The sequence below is a fragment of the Aethalodelphis obliquidens genome, unplaced genomic scaffold, assembly GCF_003676395.1.
Source record: "Aethalodelphis obliquidens isolate GAN/ISIS:26980383/991018 unplaced genomic scaffold, ASM367639v1 scaffold43, whole genome shotgun sequence".
NCBI classification, from domain to species: domain Eukaryota; kingdom Metazoa; phylum Chordata; class Mammalia; order Artiodactyla; family Delphinidae; genus Aethalodelphis; species Aethalodelphis obliquidens.
The window spans coordinates 4757274-4773397 of record NW_020837987.1 but is presented as its reverse complement, the minus strand read 5'-3'; the positions used below and the strand labels follow the sequence as shown (position 1 = coordinate 4773397).

Below are 16124 nucleotides of genomic sequence, written 5' to 3'. Positions count from 1 at the left end.
CACCACCAGGGAAATCTGACAGGGGGCTATTCTTCATTGCAGTGCATGGGCTTCTCATTGAGGTGGCTTTTCTTGTTGTGGAGCATGGGCTCTGGGCACGCAGGCTTCAGTAGTTGTGGCACGTGGGCTCTAGAGTGCAGGCTCAGTAGTTGTGGCACACAGGCTTAGTTACTCCACAGCATGTGGGATCTTCCCGGACCAGGGCTCGAACCCGTGTCCCCTGCATTGGCAGGTGGATTCTTAACCACTGCGCCACCAGGGAAATCCCAAGAATGCTTGTTTTTATTTTGTCTTTGTCTCCATACTTACATTTCCACACTAACAGATCAAAATCAAATTATCTTCAACTCAAATATTCATATTAGAATAATGATAACAGAATTTCTGACCACAAAGATTCAGTGTTTCATCTTGATGTTTTCTAATCAGAATTGTTTAAAAAATACCTAGAACTCACCGGTTCCTAGGATAGTTACCAGAAAGTGACAAAATTTTTTTTTTTTTTTGGCTGCACTCCACAGCTTGCAGAACTTCCCCAATGAGGGATCAAACCCGTGCCCTTAAGCACCGGAGTCTTAACCACTGGACCACCAGGGAAGCCCCCAAAACTGACAAATTTAAAGAAACAAAAATAGTAGACAATCGTGCAAGTGATTTTAGTTGTTGCTATATTTTGTCCCAGGAACAAGTCACCTCTTAGAAAAACTACTCCAAGATCAAAGCCTGAAATGATTTTCAGTGTAGTAAAAAAAAATTACATGTTATTATAATGTCCATACACCTAATGATGTAGGTAAAGATAAAAAGTGATCTCTTCTTATGTGCTTCAAGCGATTCAAAAGAAATATATAAAGGTCCTAAGAAATCAGGTTAGATCTGAAATGCAGTAGGGAATACAAAAAGCAAACAACTTTCCTTGTTGCTGATTGTAAAAGAGAAGTAGGCCATGGTCAACAAATACGTCACATGACAAGGTATGGTCATGTTAAGAACACTTCCATAACCACAGAAGAAAGGTTTACTGATTGCTGAAATAAAAGAGGAAATGGATATGATGTACCTCAGGGAATTACTGGTAAACCGGAAAAAGATAATGCTGACATAAAAATGCCCTCATTGCAGATACTATACATGAGTGACTATGGCAGCTGCGCAAAGAGATAGAAGCCATTATTCCTCAACTGTATATGATTATGCCAAACGTGTGCCCTGGTCAACTCATCATCTTAAGAGACAGAATTTCTGCTTCTAAAATTAAACCACGCTAACCTTTTAAAATATTGTACAATGAATAAACATGTTTTGTGAATTCGATGAGTAGGTGGAATATTTTCATGTCTATTCTAAAAGTACTTTAGATACACATAAGAATACTCCATGGTCATAAAGATCAAATGTAATCAGCCACCATCCCATGTAAAACCATTACATTTGGCAAAAACTAACATCTGTGTGTGTATATATATAAAATATGTATTAGTAAATAGAGATGATCTGATCTTATATGTAGAAAAGCCTAAAGAATCCACACCAAAAAATTTGGTTTAGAACACTTGTCTCTGTTGTTTTTATATTATCCTTTAAGATCTCTGCTCTAGCCTTTATTCCTTCCTTTCTTCTGTGAGCTTTGGTTGGTTGGTCTTCTTTTTCAAGTTCCTTAAAAGGTAAACAGTTAGGTCATTGATTTGAGATTTTTCTTTGTTTTCAATGTATGTGTTTACAGCTCTAAAAATGACCCAGCAATGCCATTCCTAGGATATACCCAAAAGAACTAAAAACAGGGAGTCAAACAGATATTTGTATACCACTGTTCACAGCAGCATTACTCATAATAGCTAAAGGATGGAAACCTCATCAAGTTAAAGAATTTTTAAAATTTGTATATACATACAATGAACTATAAAAAGGAAGGTAATTTTGATACATGCTACAACATGGACAAACCCTGAAAACATTATGCTAAGGGAAATACGCCAGACACAAAAGGACAAATGTTGTATGATTCCACTTATATGAGGTATCTGGAACAGGTAAATTCACAGAGACAGAAAGAGAGAATAGAGGTTACCAGCAACTAGGGGAAGAGAAAATGGGGGGGTTAATTCCTTTCTGGGAGTGGGCGAGTAGTTAATTCTTAATGGGTACAGATTTTCTGTTTGGGATAACAAAGAAGTTTTGGAAATAGATAGTGGTGATGGTTACATGACATTGTGAATATACTTAATGCCACTAAACTATACACTTAAAGAAATGGCTAAAATGGTAAATTTTTTTAACATCTTTATTGGAGTATAATTGCTTTACAATGGTGTGTTAGTTTCTGCTTTATAACAAAGTGAATCAGGTATACATATACATATATCCCCATATCTCTTCCCTCTTGCGTCTCCCTCCCTCCCACCCTTCCTATCCCACCCCTCTAGGTGGTCACAAAGCACGGAGCTGATCTCCCTGTGCTATGCCGCTGCTTCCCACTAGCTATCGATTTTACATTTGGTAGTGTATGTCCATGCCACTCTCTCACTTTGTCCCAGCTTAGCCTTCCCCCTCCCCATGTCCTCAAGTCCATTCTCCAGTAGGTTTGCATCTTTACTGCCATCTTGCCCCTAGATTCTTCATGACCACAAAATGGTAAATTTTAAGTATGTATATTTTACAACATATCTTTTAAAAAATCAATTATATTTAAATATACTAGCAGCAAACATCGAAATTGAAATTTTTTAAATGCCATTTACAATAACATAAAAAAGCAGTTAATATTTAGAGACAAAACTGAAAAAAGATGTGTAAGACTATACATTGAAAAGTATAAGACCCTGCTGCAAGAAATTATAGAGAACGTAAATAAATGGAAAGACATACTATGTACATGAGTTGGAAGACTCAACATTAAGATATCAATTCTCCCCACACTGATCCAGAGAATCAATGCAATCCCAATCAAAACCCCAGAATGCCTTTTACTTTTTAAAGAAACTGACAAGCTGATTCTTAAAAACACAGAAATGCAAAGGACTTGGAAGAGTCAAAATATCTTTGAAAAGGAAGAATAAAGCTGCAAGATTGACACTACCAGATTACAAATCCTACAAAGCTACAGTAGTTGAGACAGTGTGGCAGCGGTGTCAAAACAGAAAAACAGATTAATGGAACAGAATGCAGAACAGAGAGTACGCAAATAAATTAATACATATACGGACAACCAATTTTCAACAAAGGTAAAAGATAATTCAGCAGAGAAAGAATATCCTTATCAATAAATGCTGAAACAACTGGATATTCACATGGAAAAGAATGAACTTGATCCATACCTCACACTATATATAAAAGTTAACTCAAAATGGACATAAATCTAAATGTAAAACATAAAACTAGGAAAAAACTAGTGCCCTTGGGCTAGGCAATTATTTCTTAGACAAGACATTAAAAACATGATCCATACAAGAAAAAATTAATCAATTGTCCTTCAAAATTAAAAACTGTTTTTTGAAAGGACACTGTTTAGAGAATAAAAAGACAAGTCATTTTATTCTGACTAGGGGGAGAAAAAGGAATTGTTTTCAAGTGGAGAAACCTGAAACACCAGGCGATCAAGGCTAACATCAACAGTCAATGTATAAAGATGCACCCTTGATATCATGTGTGACATGAAGAAAATGGCATTTTACCCCTGTGATTTTCCTCTCAATAACCCATAATCTCATTCTGATTATAAGAAAAAAATCAGACAAATTCCAATATAGGGGGCATCTTACAAAGTAAGTGACCAGTACTCCCCAAAATCGTCAAGGTCTTCAAAAATGAGGAAGTCTGAAAATCCATCACAGGCAAGAGACACAACAACTAAATGCACTGTGGTATCCAGGACAGGCTCTTGGATACCAGGTAAAAATTAAGGAAATCTAAATAAACTATGGATTTTAGTTCACAATGTATTAATACTGGTTCATTAATTGTAACAAAAGTACCATATTAATGTAAAATGTTAATAAAGGGCAAACTGGGTGTGAGGTATATGGGAACTCTATGTACTATTTCTTAATTTTTCTGTAAATTGAAAGCTTCTGAAGAATAAAGTCCATACCAAAAAAACAAATAAAAAAAGGCAAGCCACAGACTTGGAGAAAATATTTATAAATTATATACTAAAGGACTTGTATCCAGAATAGATACAAAACTCTCAAAATTCAGTAATAAGAAGACAAACTATCCAATTTTTAAAAAGAGAAAATGATTAGAACAGATACTTCACCAAAGAAAACATATAGTGGTAAATAAACACATGAAAAGATGCTCAAAATCATTAGTTGTTAGAGAAATGCAAATTAAAACCATGTGACATCACTACACACCTGTGAGACTGGCTAAAATGAAAAAGACGGACCATATCAAGTGTTGCCAAGGATGTGCAACTCTCATGTATTGCTGGTTGGGATATGAGTGGCACAACCTCTTTGGAAAACAGTTTGGCAACGTCTTAAAAAGTTAAACACACACTTACCATATAATTCAACCATTTTTCTCCTAGATACTTACCGAAAAGCCTATGTCCATATAAAGACTTGTACACAAATGTTGATAGTAACTTTACAATAGCCCCAAATGGAAGCAACACAAGTTTTCTTAAAATAGTTCTAATTTCGCTGTGGGGCAACTAAGCCTGCACGCCACAACTACTGAGCTCGCGCACCTCAACAAGAGAGCCCACGTGCCGCAAACTACAGAGCCCACATGCTCTGGACCCCGTGTTCCACAACTAGAGAGAGAAAATCTGCATGCCAAACTAGAGAGAAGCCCGCACGCCTCAACGAAGATCCCGCGTGCCGCAACTAAGACGCAATGCAGCCAAAAAAAATAAAATTAATAAATAAAATAAATATTTAAAAAATAATAATAATTCTAATTTCCCAAATTTTATGTAATATGCTTATATTTTATAAGGAAACAAAAATGAAACAATAGTCTTTCATTTTAAAAATAATTCCAAATTAGTGCTAGAAACCCACAAACTCAAATAAATGAATGGCTTATTACCTAAATTAGCACTTCTGAGCATGCTGACCAGCGCTGGCATAAGCTGAAACTCAAATATCCTTCGGATTCCACAGTGACTGCAGGCTGGGAGCTCAGTGACTTCTGATGTAGGGCAGGTCAAGAAAAGTGGTTCTCCACTCCAAGAATACCTAGAGCAACGAAATAAAGAACCGTGAATCAGGGCCACGTACAAGTCACATTCCAACATCTAAGACCACGCTTTGCAAATTTTGTTTCTTTCTTGGAGAGTATCCGGAGCAAAACCAGAGAACAAAGAAAATCCAAAGGCCCAGAAAACTAGCTGCAAGGTTGTATATCAGAGGAAGATATCTGAATTCTTATCAATGGTTACCAAGTCTAGATGAAGGCACTAAAGCTAATGTTGAACTGAATCTAACTAAAACTGCAACAAAGCCCAGACTCAGCTCAACTGCAGATTCAAAAGACTCAGCCCCCCACAGTACTGGCCTTACAGAAGAAGGGGCATACACCCCTAAGGAATAAATATTAACTTCGGTATCTACTGTTCTTCAACATACAATTTCCAGTAAACAATTTTTTTAAGTTACTAGATATTCAAAGCAGCAGAAAAAATTGACCCATAAAGAAAGAATACCAGGAGACCCACAGCCAAAATGATGGAATTATCAGACAGACTTTATGTGTTTTAATTTTACCGAAGTATAGTTGATTTACAAAGTTGTGTTTAACTGCTACTGTACAGCATAGTGACTCAGTTATACATACATATGTTCTTTTTCATATTATTTTCCATTATGGTTTATCACAGGATACAGAATATAGTTCCCTGCGCTATACAGTAAGACCTTAATCGAAAATACTTTTAGGGCTTCCCTGGTGGCGCAGTGGTTGAGAGTCCGCCTGCCGATGCAGAGGACACGGGTTTGTGCCCCGGTCAGGGAAGATCCCACGTGCCGCGGAGCGGCTGGGCGCGTGAGCCATGGCCGCTGAGCCTGCGCGTCCGGAGCCTGTGCTCCGCAACGGGAGAGGCCACAACAGTGAGAGGCCCGCGTACCACAAAAATAAATAAATAAAAATAATGTATATTAGTTTGGGAAACACAGGAAAGTATAACAAGAAAACCAAAATCTACAGTATTCCTCAAACCATGAAGCTAAGATTTTTATTAAGTTCACTTATTTTTTATGCATTTGGATGCACACATGTAAGTAGGTTTTGCATTTTTTTTTTTTTTTTTTGTACGGGGGCCTCTCTCTTTTGTGGCCTCTCCCGTTGCGGAGCACAGGCTCCGGACACGCAGGCTCGGCAGCCATGGCTCACAGGCCCAGCTGCTCCGTGGCATGTGGGATCCTCCCAGATCGGGGCAGGAACCCGTGTCCCCTGCATCGGCAGGCGGACTCTCAACCACTGCGCCACCAGGGAAGCCCGGTTTTGTGTATTTTTTAAAAACAATAATTGGGGTCATAGAATATTTATAATTTTTCTCTTTTCTTTCTTTAAAAAAAATATTTATTTATTTATTTAGGCTGCACTGGGTCTTAGTTGCGGCCCGCGGTATCTTTGTTGCAGCATGTTAAGTTGCAGCACGTGGGCTTAGCTGTAGCACGCAGGCTTCTTAGTTGCAGCATGTGGACTCTTAGTTGCAGCTTGCAGGCTTCTTAGTTGTGGCAATGCAGGCTCTTAGTTGCAGCATGCATGTGGGATCTTAGTTCCCTGAGTAGGGATGGAACCCGGGCCCCCTGCATTGGGAGTGCGGAGTCTTCCCCGCTGGACCACCAGGGAAGTTCCTGTGGGATATTTTTATGGCAGTTCTTGGTGACCCTTGGATATGAGAGTAAAAAAAGGCAACAGAAGTGGTTTTGAGCTTCTGGCTTGTGAAACTGGGTGAGTGTTGATGCTATTCTTGAGATGGGGGTTTAGGAGGCTGTTATCTGGGGTGTGGGGTCTTGATTTTTCTTGAACTACAGAGTGTGTCCTTATCAGTTTGACTTCCATCTTTGTAATTAAATCTTTGTTAGTTATAATAGTTTTGATTTTATTTCCCCTGTGCGTTCTACTTTGTAAGTTTCATATATTGAAGACATAATACTTTGTAGTAAGTAACAAGTGCTCATAGGATATTGAATCATACGTCTTGGAAGTTCATCGCCCAGGTCTTCCATTTCTACCTGTGGGTCCGTGGGCAAGTCACTTAACCTTTCTTATCCTCAGTGCCTCATCTCTAACGTGAGGATGATGATACAACTACCTATTTCATAGGATTCCTGTGAGAATCAAATGAGGTGATGAGGCAAATACTCCGTAAAATATACGTAAATACTGGCTGTTGTTTGAAATCCACTATGCTATGTTTTGGGGAAGCCGAGATCTGTTAGGATCTTTTCGTTTTGTTTTTTTTTAATTGGCCATGCTGCGTGGCTTGTGGGATCTTAATTCCCCAACCAGGGATCGAACCCGGGCCCTCGGCAGTGAAAGTGCAGAGTCCTAACCACTGGACCGCCAGGGAATTCCCTAGGATCTTTTTTTTTTTTTTTTGCCGTACACGGGCCTCTCTCACTGTGTGGTCTCTCCCGTTGCAGAGCACAGGCTCCGGACACGCAGGCTCAGCGGCCATGGCTCACGGGCCCAGCCGCTCTGTGGCATGTGGGATCTTCCCGGACTGGGGCACGAACCCGTGTCCCCTGCATCGGCAGGCGGACTCTCAACCACTGCGCCACCAGGGAAGCCCTACGATCTCTTAATAGCACTGGCATATTTATCTATTCTTCATCATCTTAGGACAAGGGTCTACTGAATCACCTAATTTCTGTAAATTCTTTGGTGGTAAGGACAGTATATAACTCTCATGCAAAACATAGTGCCCATGTATAGTAGGTATTTGGTGGAGCCAACACCTTTTCAAATGTGGTATGGTTGAAAAGAACCTTGGTTTAGGTCTTAGAAGACTTGGCCTTGGGCAGATGACTTTACCTTTATTTTCTCTTCTGTAAAATGGGCCTAATACCTACTTTACAGCATGTTTAGAAGGATGCAGTGAACGTATTCATTCATCCAGCAAATATTTATTGGGTCTATTTTAGATGCTGCAGGTGCAGCAGGAAATGACACAAAGTCCGTGTTTTTATAGCTTTAGCTTTCTAGTGAGGGAGGTTAAAAATAAATAGACATGTTGTATGATTTCCACAAGTGATAAATGAGGAAAATAAAACATAGCTATTATAAGTAGGATGTCAGAGAGGCCTCAGAGGAAATGACATACCCAGCAGGTTATAGTATATAAAAATAATGACATAGGGAAAACTTGGAAAAATGGGTCCAGATAAAGTGGACAGACTAAAATCAAATGGTCTTTCTCCCCTAATACCTGATATGATGAATATAAAAGGTAAAAGTCAGCCACAAATAAAATAGAAAAAAACAAGTATTAAAAAGAAAATCCCTTCCATCAGCATTGAAATAAGGAAAGGAACTTAATACCATAAAACTCAAGAGTGGCAGCTCAGGACATAATATCACTAAATGTCTAATACAGGTCTGGGTACCTCACATGTATTTAAATATTTATTTTTGTAATTAATTTACTTTTCACAGAGGAAGGTAGAGAAATTTCTGGAATGGTTTAGTGTGAGTTCTAACCATACAGCCTTCTTCTTTCACCTCTTCAAAATATACTGATTAGCCCACAAAATCCTGAGAATTGCAGTAATGATCTTGAATCTGGAAAGAAGCAAATAGGAAAAGAATCTGTATCTTCTGCTGTAGAGCTGTTGGCCAGAGAACTGGGTGTGGTGGGGTGATGATGCAGGGAATTAGGAATTGCCTCTCAGAAGCAAAAGTTGTTGACTAGTTACAGTAATGATAAAGAGGTCAAGGGCAATTTCTTCCCCATTAAAATGGGATCTCCCAACATGTAAGACATTTTACACTATCTGAGAAGTCAAAGTGAAACCCAGGTGTTCTAGTAGATAGCATCTAGTCTTACAGAACCATATCCCCACCCCACTTCACTACAGAAAAGTAGAAGAAATGAAAAATATGCTTGGAGAAGGGGAAAAGAGCAGACCTCTGATATGAGATAGACAGAAAATCAGTAAGAAAGCCCACACACCGTTTTGGAGAAAACTGGTGGTCTAAACAGAGTTGCCCCCTTCAGGCATGAGCTAGATGCAAAGTGGCATTCCACTCCTGTAATCAGTAAAATTAAAGAAATGAATAGTACAAACAAAAATGAGCCAGGAACCATATCTGGAAGAAAACATAAACTGAGAACACATAATTCCCAGCAGAGTTTTCAAGATATAGAAGAACTTTGAAAGAAAATACATTCAGTGAAACCCAAGAGCTCAAAGTTGAGAAAATGAAGTAACTATGAGAGGCCAAGGGAAATTGAATTGCTAAAGAAACCAAGCCACACATTACATATTGAATAAATTTAGAAATAATAGACTTGGCTGAAAATCGAAGTACTGACGTGGTTAAAAGAGTTGTGAAAATCTAGTGAATGAAAAAGACAAAGCAATTAGAGAGAAGGTGATATCTATGGAAGGTTGATAAATATAACTACTATAAGGATAATTGGTGTCCAAAATAAAGAACTCAACAAATGGATGAAAAACAATACTCAATGATGAAACAGGAAATTTTCCCCAAAATGAAATAAGAACTGAAATTAAAGTACAAGAGTGATTGAAGTGAGAGACCTAGCCTGGTGGTGGTTTTAAAAGTATTTTCTTTTCTTTTCTTTTTTTTTTTTTTTTGTGGTACGCGGGCCTCTCACTGTTGTGGCCTCTCCTGTTGTGGAGCACAGGCTCCGGATGCGCAGGCTCAGTGGCCATGGCTCACGGGCCCAGCCGCTCCACGGCATGTGGGACCATCCCGTACCGGGGCACGAACCCATGTCCCCTGCATCGGCAGGCGGACTCTCAACCACTGCGCCACCAGGGAAGCCCTATATACATTACTTTTACAATCAAGAAAAACAATGTAAAAAAATGTGCCTTTACCTCAAAATCTGCTCTTGACAAGCAGCAATTCTCTTCATGAATTTGTAAAACATCTTATCTCCACTTTTAATTATGGTCTTCTCATATTTTTCATCACCATCACTAGAAAGACTAAAAAGAGAAACAAAAAACACTTTTGCCTGTATATATCCAGAGAATTACAGTATTTAGAAATATACTGAAAATTATACTGAACAGCAGTAACCCCCCCCGCTACCCTTCTCTCAAGCCCTGCTTCCTCGCCATTTTCAACTCTGGATAATTATTTGCAATTTAAAAAGTCATTATGTCCACTCACTCTCTCCATTTCTTTCTCCATTATGGATTATTTTCAAACACCAACACTTCTTCACACACCCCAACAGTATTCTGAAAAAGCTTACAAATGATACAGCTCTGGTAAGGAACCAGGTCAACTCCCCATATATCCTACTGTAATTCTATTATAACAGCAAAGTGATTATTCTTACTTCAAACTTTAGAGGGTTTTGGTTTATAAAGCCTTTCAAGACCTAGTCTCACACTTAACTCCAAAAACCATGTGAAGCGATACACCACCCAGATATCAGTATCACCCCCATTTTACAGGGGAGAATTGAGGCTCTGGGAGGGTCTCTGAGGTCCTAGGCCAGTTCTTGAGCCACAGGCAAGAGTCAATAAACAAATGGCATTTTTCTAACTTACCTGTCTCTGTTATACACTTAAAAACAGAAAAGTTAAAGAGCTAGTAAACCCATCTTGTGTAAATACTTGGTATCCCTAACTCGTTTGTTCACTTTCCTGAGGGTCCCTATAAACAGAACAAAGTGTTTTCAAGCTAACTCAAGGGTGGCTGGTAAGATCCCCTTGTCTGTCTCCCTTTCTCATCTGAGAGGCATGAAGCAGAAAGGTCCTACACACACAAGTGCTGCCTGAAAAAGTTTCCCCAGATACGAGGGTAAAACCAAAGGGTACCTACTGTGGTGGCTTCCTGATCAAATCACCTCTCACGCTCAGCAGTACGCACTCTCACCTTTGGGAAAGCAAGTGTTCCATGTCAATTCCCTCTCTCTGTTGATACTCCCTCAGAAGGCTCTGAGCATGATCTAGACTGACACAGTCTCTGTAGTCATCCTCATCAACAACACAGATGTAGTAGGGCAGGAACTGTGGCAGCACGGAATGCAAGGCCATCCCTTCCCCGGGAGGCACAGGAAGAGCAGCACCCGGGACAGTATCCTGCAGGCGGAGGTCTTGGAGCTGGGCAGTCCAGTCTCTGTCTTTGGCACGGCTGGAATCATTTCCAAAATCTGAGATAACCTGTGGTGGAGGCGCCTCCTCCCTGTCACTTCCCCAGTCATCTGCACCTTCACACCAATCCTCAGCTGTGAGGCCATTTTCCTGTTTCTGGAAAAATATCCAGTGAATGTGGTTCAAGCACACTTGGGTGATCTCACCTACTCCCTTGGCTTCCTGAGCCACCCATCCCTTCACCTTCCTGAGGGAGCCTTAACACCAGCACCCCCCGCCCTCCACTCTGGCACACTCTGATTCAACTTCCTGGACCCCATTTACTCAAAAGCAGGTTGGAGGTGACAAATATTGCGTTTCCTTTTCAGGGGCACCATGGCAAATGCAGTACAGTGGTTTCTTCAACATCTCTTTCAGTTGTGCTTCATGTATTGCACATGGTAAGAAAGAACTACATTTCCCAGACTCCTAAGCACCTGGGGTCCTAGGTGTGATCAGGGGGTCTGTCTGTGTCTAGAGGGAGACACAAACTTGAGACAGAGTGAAGTGGAAAGAAGAGCCATGAAAAAAAAGGTAGCTGATCTGTAGATGGAGACAGCAAGGCTCTGGAGTCAACAGTTCTGAACAGGGCAGCTTCCATTCACCGGAACACATCTCAGTTTCCTGACTGCAAGAGAGGTTAGCAGCTCCTTGACAGGCCAGTTCTGAGGTGTGGTTCCGGAGCTCACTCCTGGAGTCATCTCCTCCAGGCTATCCAAATAAGTTAGTAAAAACCTAATTTTAAGTCTGTCTCAGCTTTAAAAAGTCAAAGTGCTTTTCTATTATCTGCAATTGAACCCTGACAAATATAGGCAGACACCACCTTTTTATTCCGAGTACTGCTAGTACTGTGCTTGGCACACATTAAGAATTCAGTGTATATATAAAGCAGCATTCACAGGCAAAGGGAAGCTGAATTTTGTTCTGCAGCTACCAACTTGCCAGATTTTTTTAATTTAATAAATTCGAGTTTTGTCGTATTAAATATGTTACATACACATATACTTATCACAGTAAGTATATTTACTATAAACACACACATATGTATGTACACACTCATACTTTTTCCCAAACAGAAAAATCAGTAAGCTATGTGCTTCCATACCTTCAGTGCATAATTAAAACAACTAACAAGACGTTAAGGAAGTACCATTTTACGGTTCAAAAAAAAAGCAAATGGTGGTGTGATGAATTGGGAGATTGGGATTGACATGTATACATTGATGGCTATAAAATGGATGACTAATAAGAAAAAGTAATAAAAACTAAACATAAAAAAAAGCTGAAACCATTCCAAAGTACTTCAAAGAACATGGCTTAAAGTTTGTCTTAACCGAAACTCTGGAAAATACCCTCAAATTACAGCAGATCATAATATGATAGTCACAAGCGCTTTACCTGAGCGTCCTGCGTCTCTTTCTCTCGCGTTTGCAGGCACTGGGAGCGGAACACCTTCCAACTTCATAGTAAAGAAAAACTGCGGTGAAGGGTCCATAGCCGACTGCCAGCCGACTGACCAGTCCCCTCCGGGTGCGCCGGGGGCTGGCCCCCCACCCCCGCTCCCGCCTACCTGCGCGCCCTGCCGCTAGCGCACCCCGGGCGGGGGCAAGCGAACACGTGCAGGAGCCGATGAAAGGGGGAGCCTTCCAGCGGGCAGTACACCTGCACGACCAGGACAAGCGGCTGCCTGCAAAGTTCACACACTGGCCTCGGCGCTGCCACGGCGGGCAGGGCGTCCTGAGGGCAAGGGAGGCACTCAGACCCTGACTCTTACCCGAGACCTCGCCCACTCCCTCACCCCGTAGCCCTCACCAGCACCCGCCGACCCCGGCTCCGACGCCCCACCTCACCGGAATGCCGCCCAGCTTGCTCGTGGTCCAGGCGCCCAGCCCCGTGGGGCAGCAGTGCACCGCAGTATCGCGAAGCCCGAGCAGCACCGGCTTCCGAACGGCCGCCATGACGACGAGGCGCCCAAGCGAAGAGGCGAACTACGGCAGCCGAGAGGGTGCGCCTCTCTGTGCACGCGCACTGCCTACGCCTGAGAGACGGCCCCGCCCCCTTCAGACCGTTTCCGGGGATACAGTTTGGAACCCGGGGGAGATCCCGGAGCGGCAAGGCTTTTTGGCTCGTAGTGCGCGCTGCTAAAGGAAGTTGGCACCCTCTACCATGAACTAGTCTTACCAAAAAGTTTTATCTAAAATAAGTGGGATATGGGACATCTCTGGCGGTCCAATGGTTAGGGCTACGCGCGTCCACTGCAGGGGGCGCGGATTGGATCCCGGATGGGGGAACTAAGATCCCGCATGCCATTCGGTGCGTGAAAAATAAATAAATAAAATAAAGTAAGTTGGATAATAGTACTGTCGTTAACAAGCCCCTCCCCCAAAAAACAAAAACACAAAGTCCTAAATTTTTATTTATTTATTTTCTAAATTATTTTTAAAATTTTTATTGGAGTATAGTTGACTTACAATGTTAGTTTCAGGTGTACAGCAAAGTGAGTCAGTTATACATATACATATATCCACTCTTTTTTTTTTTTAAGATGCTTTTCCCACATAGGCCACTATTGAGTAGGGTTCCCTGTGCTGTACAGTAGGTTCTTATTAGTTATCTATTTTATATATAGCAGTGTGTATATGTCAATCCCAGTCTCCCAATTTATCCCTTCCCCCGCAAGAAAGCCCTAAATTTTTAGAGAAGACACATCGAAATGCCTGTAGATGAAATGATATATCTGGGATTTGCTACATGATGGGCGGGACTGTAGATGAAATTAAATGGGCCCTGGGTTGATAATTGTTCAAATTTGGTGTCAGGCACAGGGTGGTCTCTATGCTATTTGACTTTTATATGTTCGAAATTTTCAGTAATAAAGTTTTTTAAATGCCTGTGGCACATATAGGTGAATTTCAAAAACATCGTGCTAAGTGAAAGAAGCCAGACACAAAAGGCCACATTCTGGAAAAGGTGAACTTTTTGTAATCAAATGGATGGTTGCCAAGGTTTGGGTTTAGGGGTTTAGGGGGCAGAGGTTGACCACAAAAGGTGCCAGGAACTTGTTGGAGTGATGAAAATGCTGTATATCTCACTTGTGCTTGTTACATGACTGTATACATTTGTCAAAACTCAGAACTGTACACCAAAGGAAGATGAATTTTACTATATGTAAATTATACCTCAATAAACCGGACTTAAAAGAGCATGTTGCAGAAGCACTATTTCAGGCTTCATACCATGGTATGTAAAAAAAAAAGAGAAAAAAAAAGAAAAAGAAAGTGACTTCCCCTGTGTTCCAGTAGGTAAGACTCTGTGCTTCCAGTGCAGGAGGCCTGGGTTCAATCCCTGGTGGGGGAAATAGATCCCACATGCATGCTGCAACTAAAGAGTTCGCATGCCACAACTAAGAAGTCTGAATGCCGCAACTAAGAAGCCTACATGCCACAATGAAGATCCCGCATGCAGCAACTAAGACCTGGCACAGCCAAAATAAATAGTTAAAAAAAAAAAAAGAGGACACAGGTGCCTCCTGATGTTTGGCTCCAGCCCCAGCGAGGACCTGGAGGTGAAACCAGTTTACTTCTGGTTTATCACTGCCAATCTGATGGCTTTAAAGGTGCTGTGAAGTCCAGTCTTGCTGTTCACTTCAGGTCTAGCCAAAGAGGCTGGATGACTTGGTAGATACTTGTTATTTTAGCTAATGTTTCCCAGGATACATTTCTAAATTATTGCAAGAAGAAACAAACTTCAAAATTCTTCTTGGGGACTTCCCTGGCGGTCCAGTGGTTAAGACGCCATGCTTCCACTGTAGGGGGCACCGGTATGATCCCTGGTTAGGGAACTAATAAAATCCTGTATGCCCCGTGGTGCAGCCAAAAATTAAAAAAAAACAAATCTTATTCTTGCTAACACAGCAAGATTTCCTCCAACAGTTACTGAGCTCTCTCCAACATGTCATCTGTTTACATCCTAATATAACCTATTACAGCCTCTTGATCAAAGTGTGATGGCAGCATGAAGCCTTATTACTTAAGAGGAATGTTCAAGATGTTAACTGCTGCCCCATTTTGGAATTTCAGAAGCAATTTAACAACGAATTTGACACTGACATTATCGTGGAGTCCTTGGAACAACGTAAGGAGTGCTTGCGTGTGTGAGACTTGAAGTGTCTGACTTAATTCAGGATTTCGTAGGGTTTGGACCTCCTGACAAACTCACACAAATCATCAAATTGTGATACAGTTTGTATTTGAGGAAGTACAGAATGAAGATGTTGAAAGCTGCTTCAGTCTCACCTGAAGGGCTGCTTGTGATGGTTAGTTTTACGTGTCAACTTAACCGGGCTAAGGGATGCCCAGACAGCTGGTAAAACGTTTTTTCTAGGATTATCTGTGAGGGTGCTTCAGAAGAGAATAGCATTTGAATCAGTAAACTGAGTAAAAATCTGCCCTCAACAATGTGGGTGGGCATCATCCAATCTGATGAGAGCTTGAAGAGAACAAAAAGGTGGAGAAAGGGTGAATTCTTTCTCTTCTTGAGCTGGGACATCCATCTTCTCCTGCCCTTGGACATCAGAGCTCCTGGCTCTCAAGCCTGTAGACTCTGGGCCTCCCACCAGTGGCCTCTTAGTTTTCAGGCCTTCAGACTCAAACTGAATTATGGCCCTGGCTTTCCTCAGTCTCCAGCTTGCAGACAGCATATCGTGGGATTTCTCAGCCTCCATAATGATGTGTGCCAGCTCCCATAATAAATCTCCTCATATATCTGTATAGAGATACATAGATATATCCTATTGGTTCTGTTCCTCTGCAGAACTCTAATGTACTGCTCAAG

The 16124-nt window shown here is 41.2% G+C and overlaps 1 protein-coding gene across 2 annotated transcripts in view; it reads right to left on the bottom strand.

The window, feature by feature from the left end:
* The window catches only part of PDCD2L (programmed cell death 2 like), a 29599-nt gene extending 16322 nt beyond the window's left edge, over positions 1-13277 (bottom strand). Inside the window, exons 1-6 of one of the 2 annotated variants that reach the window (XM_027079372.1) lie at positions 13142-13277; positions 12862-13028; positions 12690-12750; positions 11035-11408; positions 10023-10133; positions 5038-5186 (exon numbers count right to left, since the gene is read on the bottom strand). In XM_027079372.1, the coding sequence (XP_026935173.1) occupies positions 5038-5186; positions 10023-10133; positions 11035-11408; positions 12690-12750; positions 12862-13028; positions 13142-13249 (970 nt within the window). In that variant the 5' untranslated portion in view covers positions 13250-13277. The remainder of the gene's footprint in view (positions 1-5037; positions 5187-10022; positions 10134-11034; positions 11409-12689; positions 12751-12861; positions 13029-13141) is intronic. The other variant, XM_027079373.1, reaches the window with a different exon arrangement.
* Positions 13278-16124: the final 2847 nt, after the last annotated feature.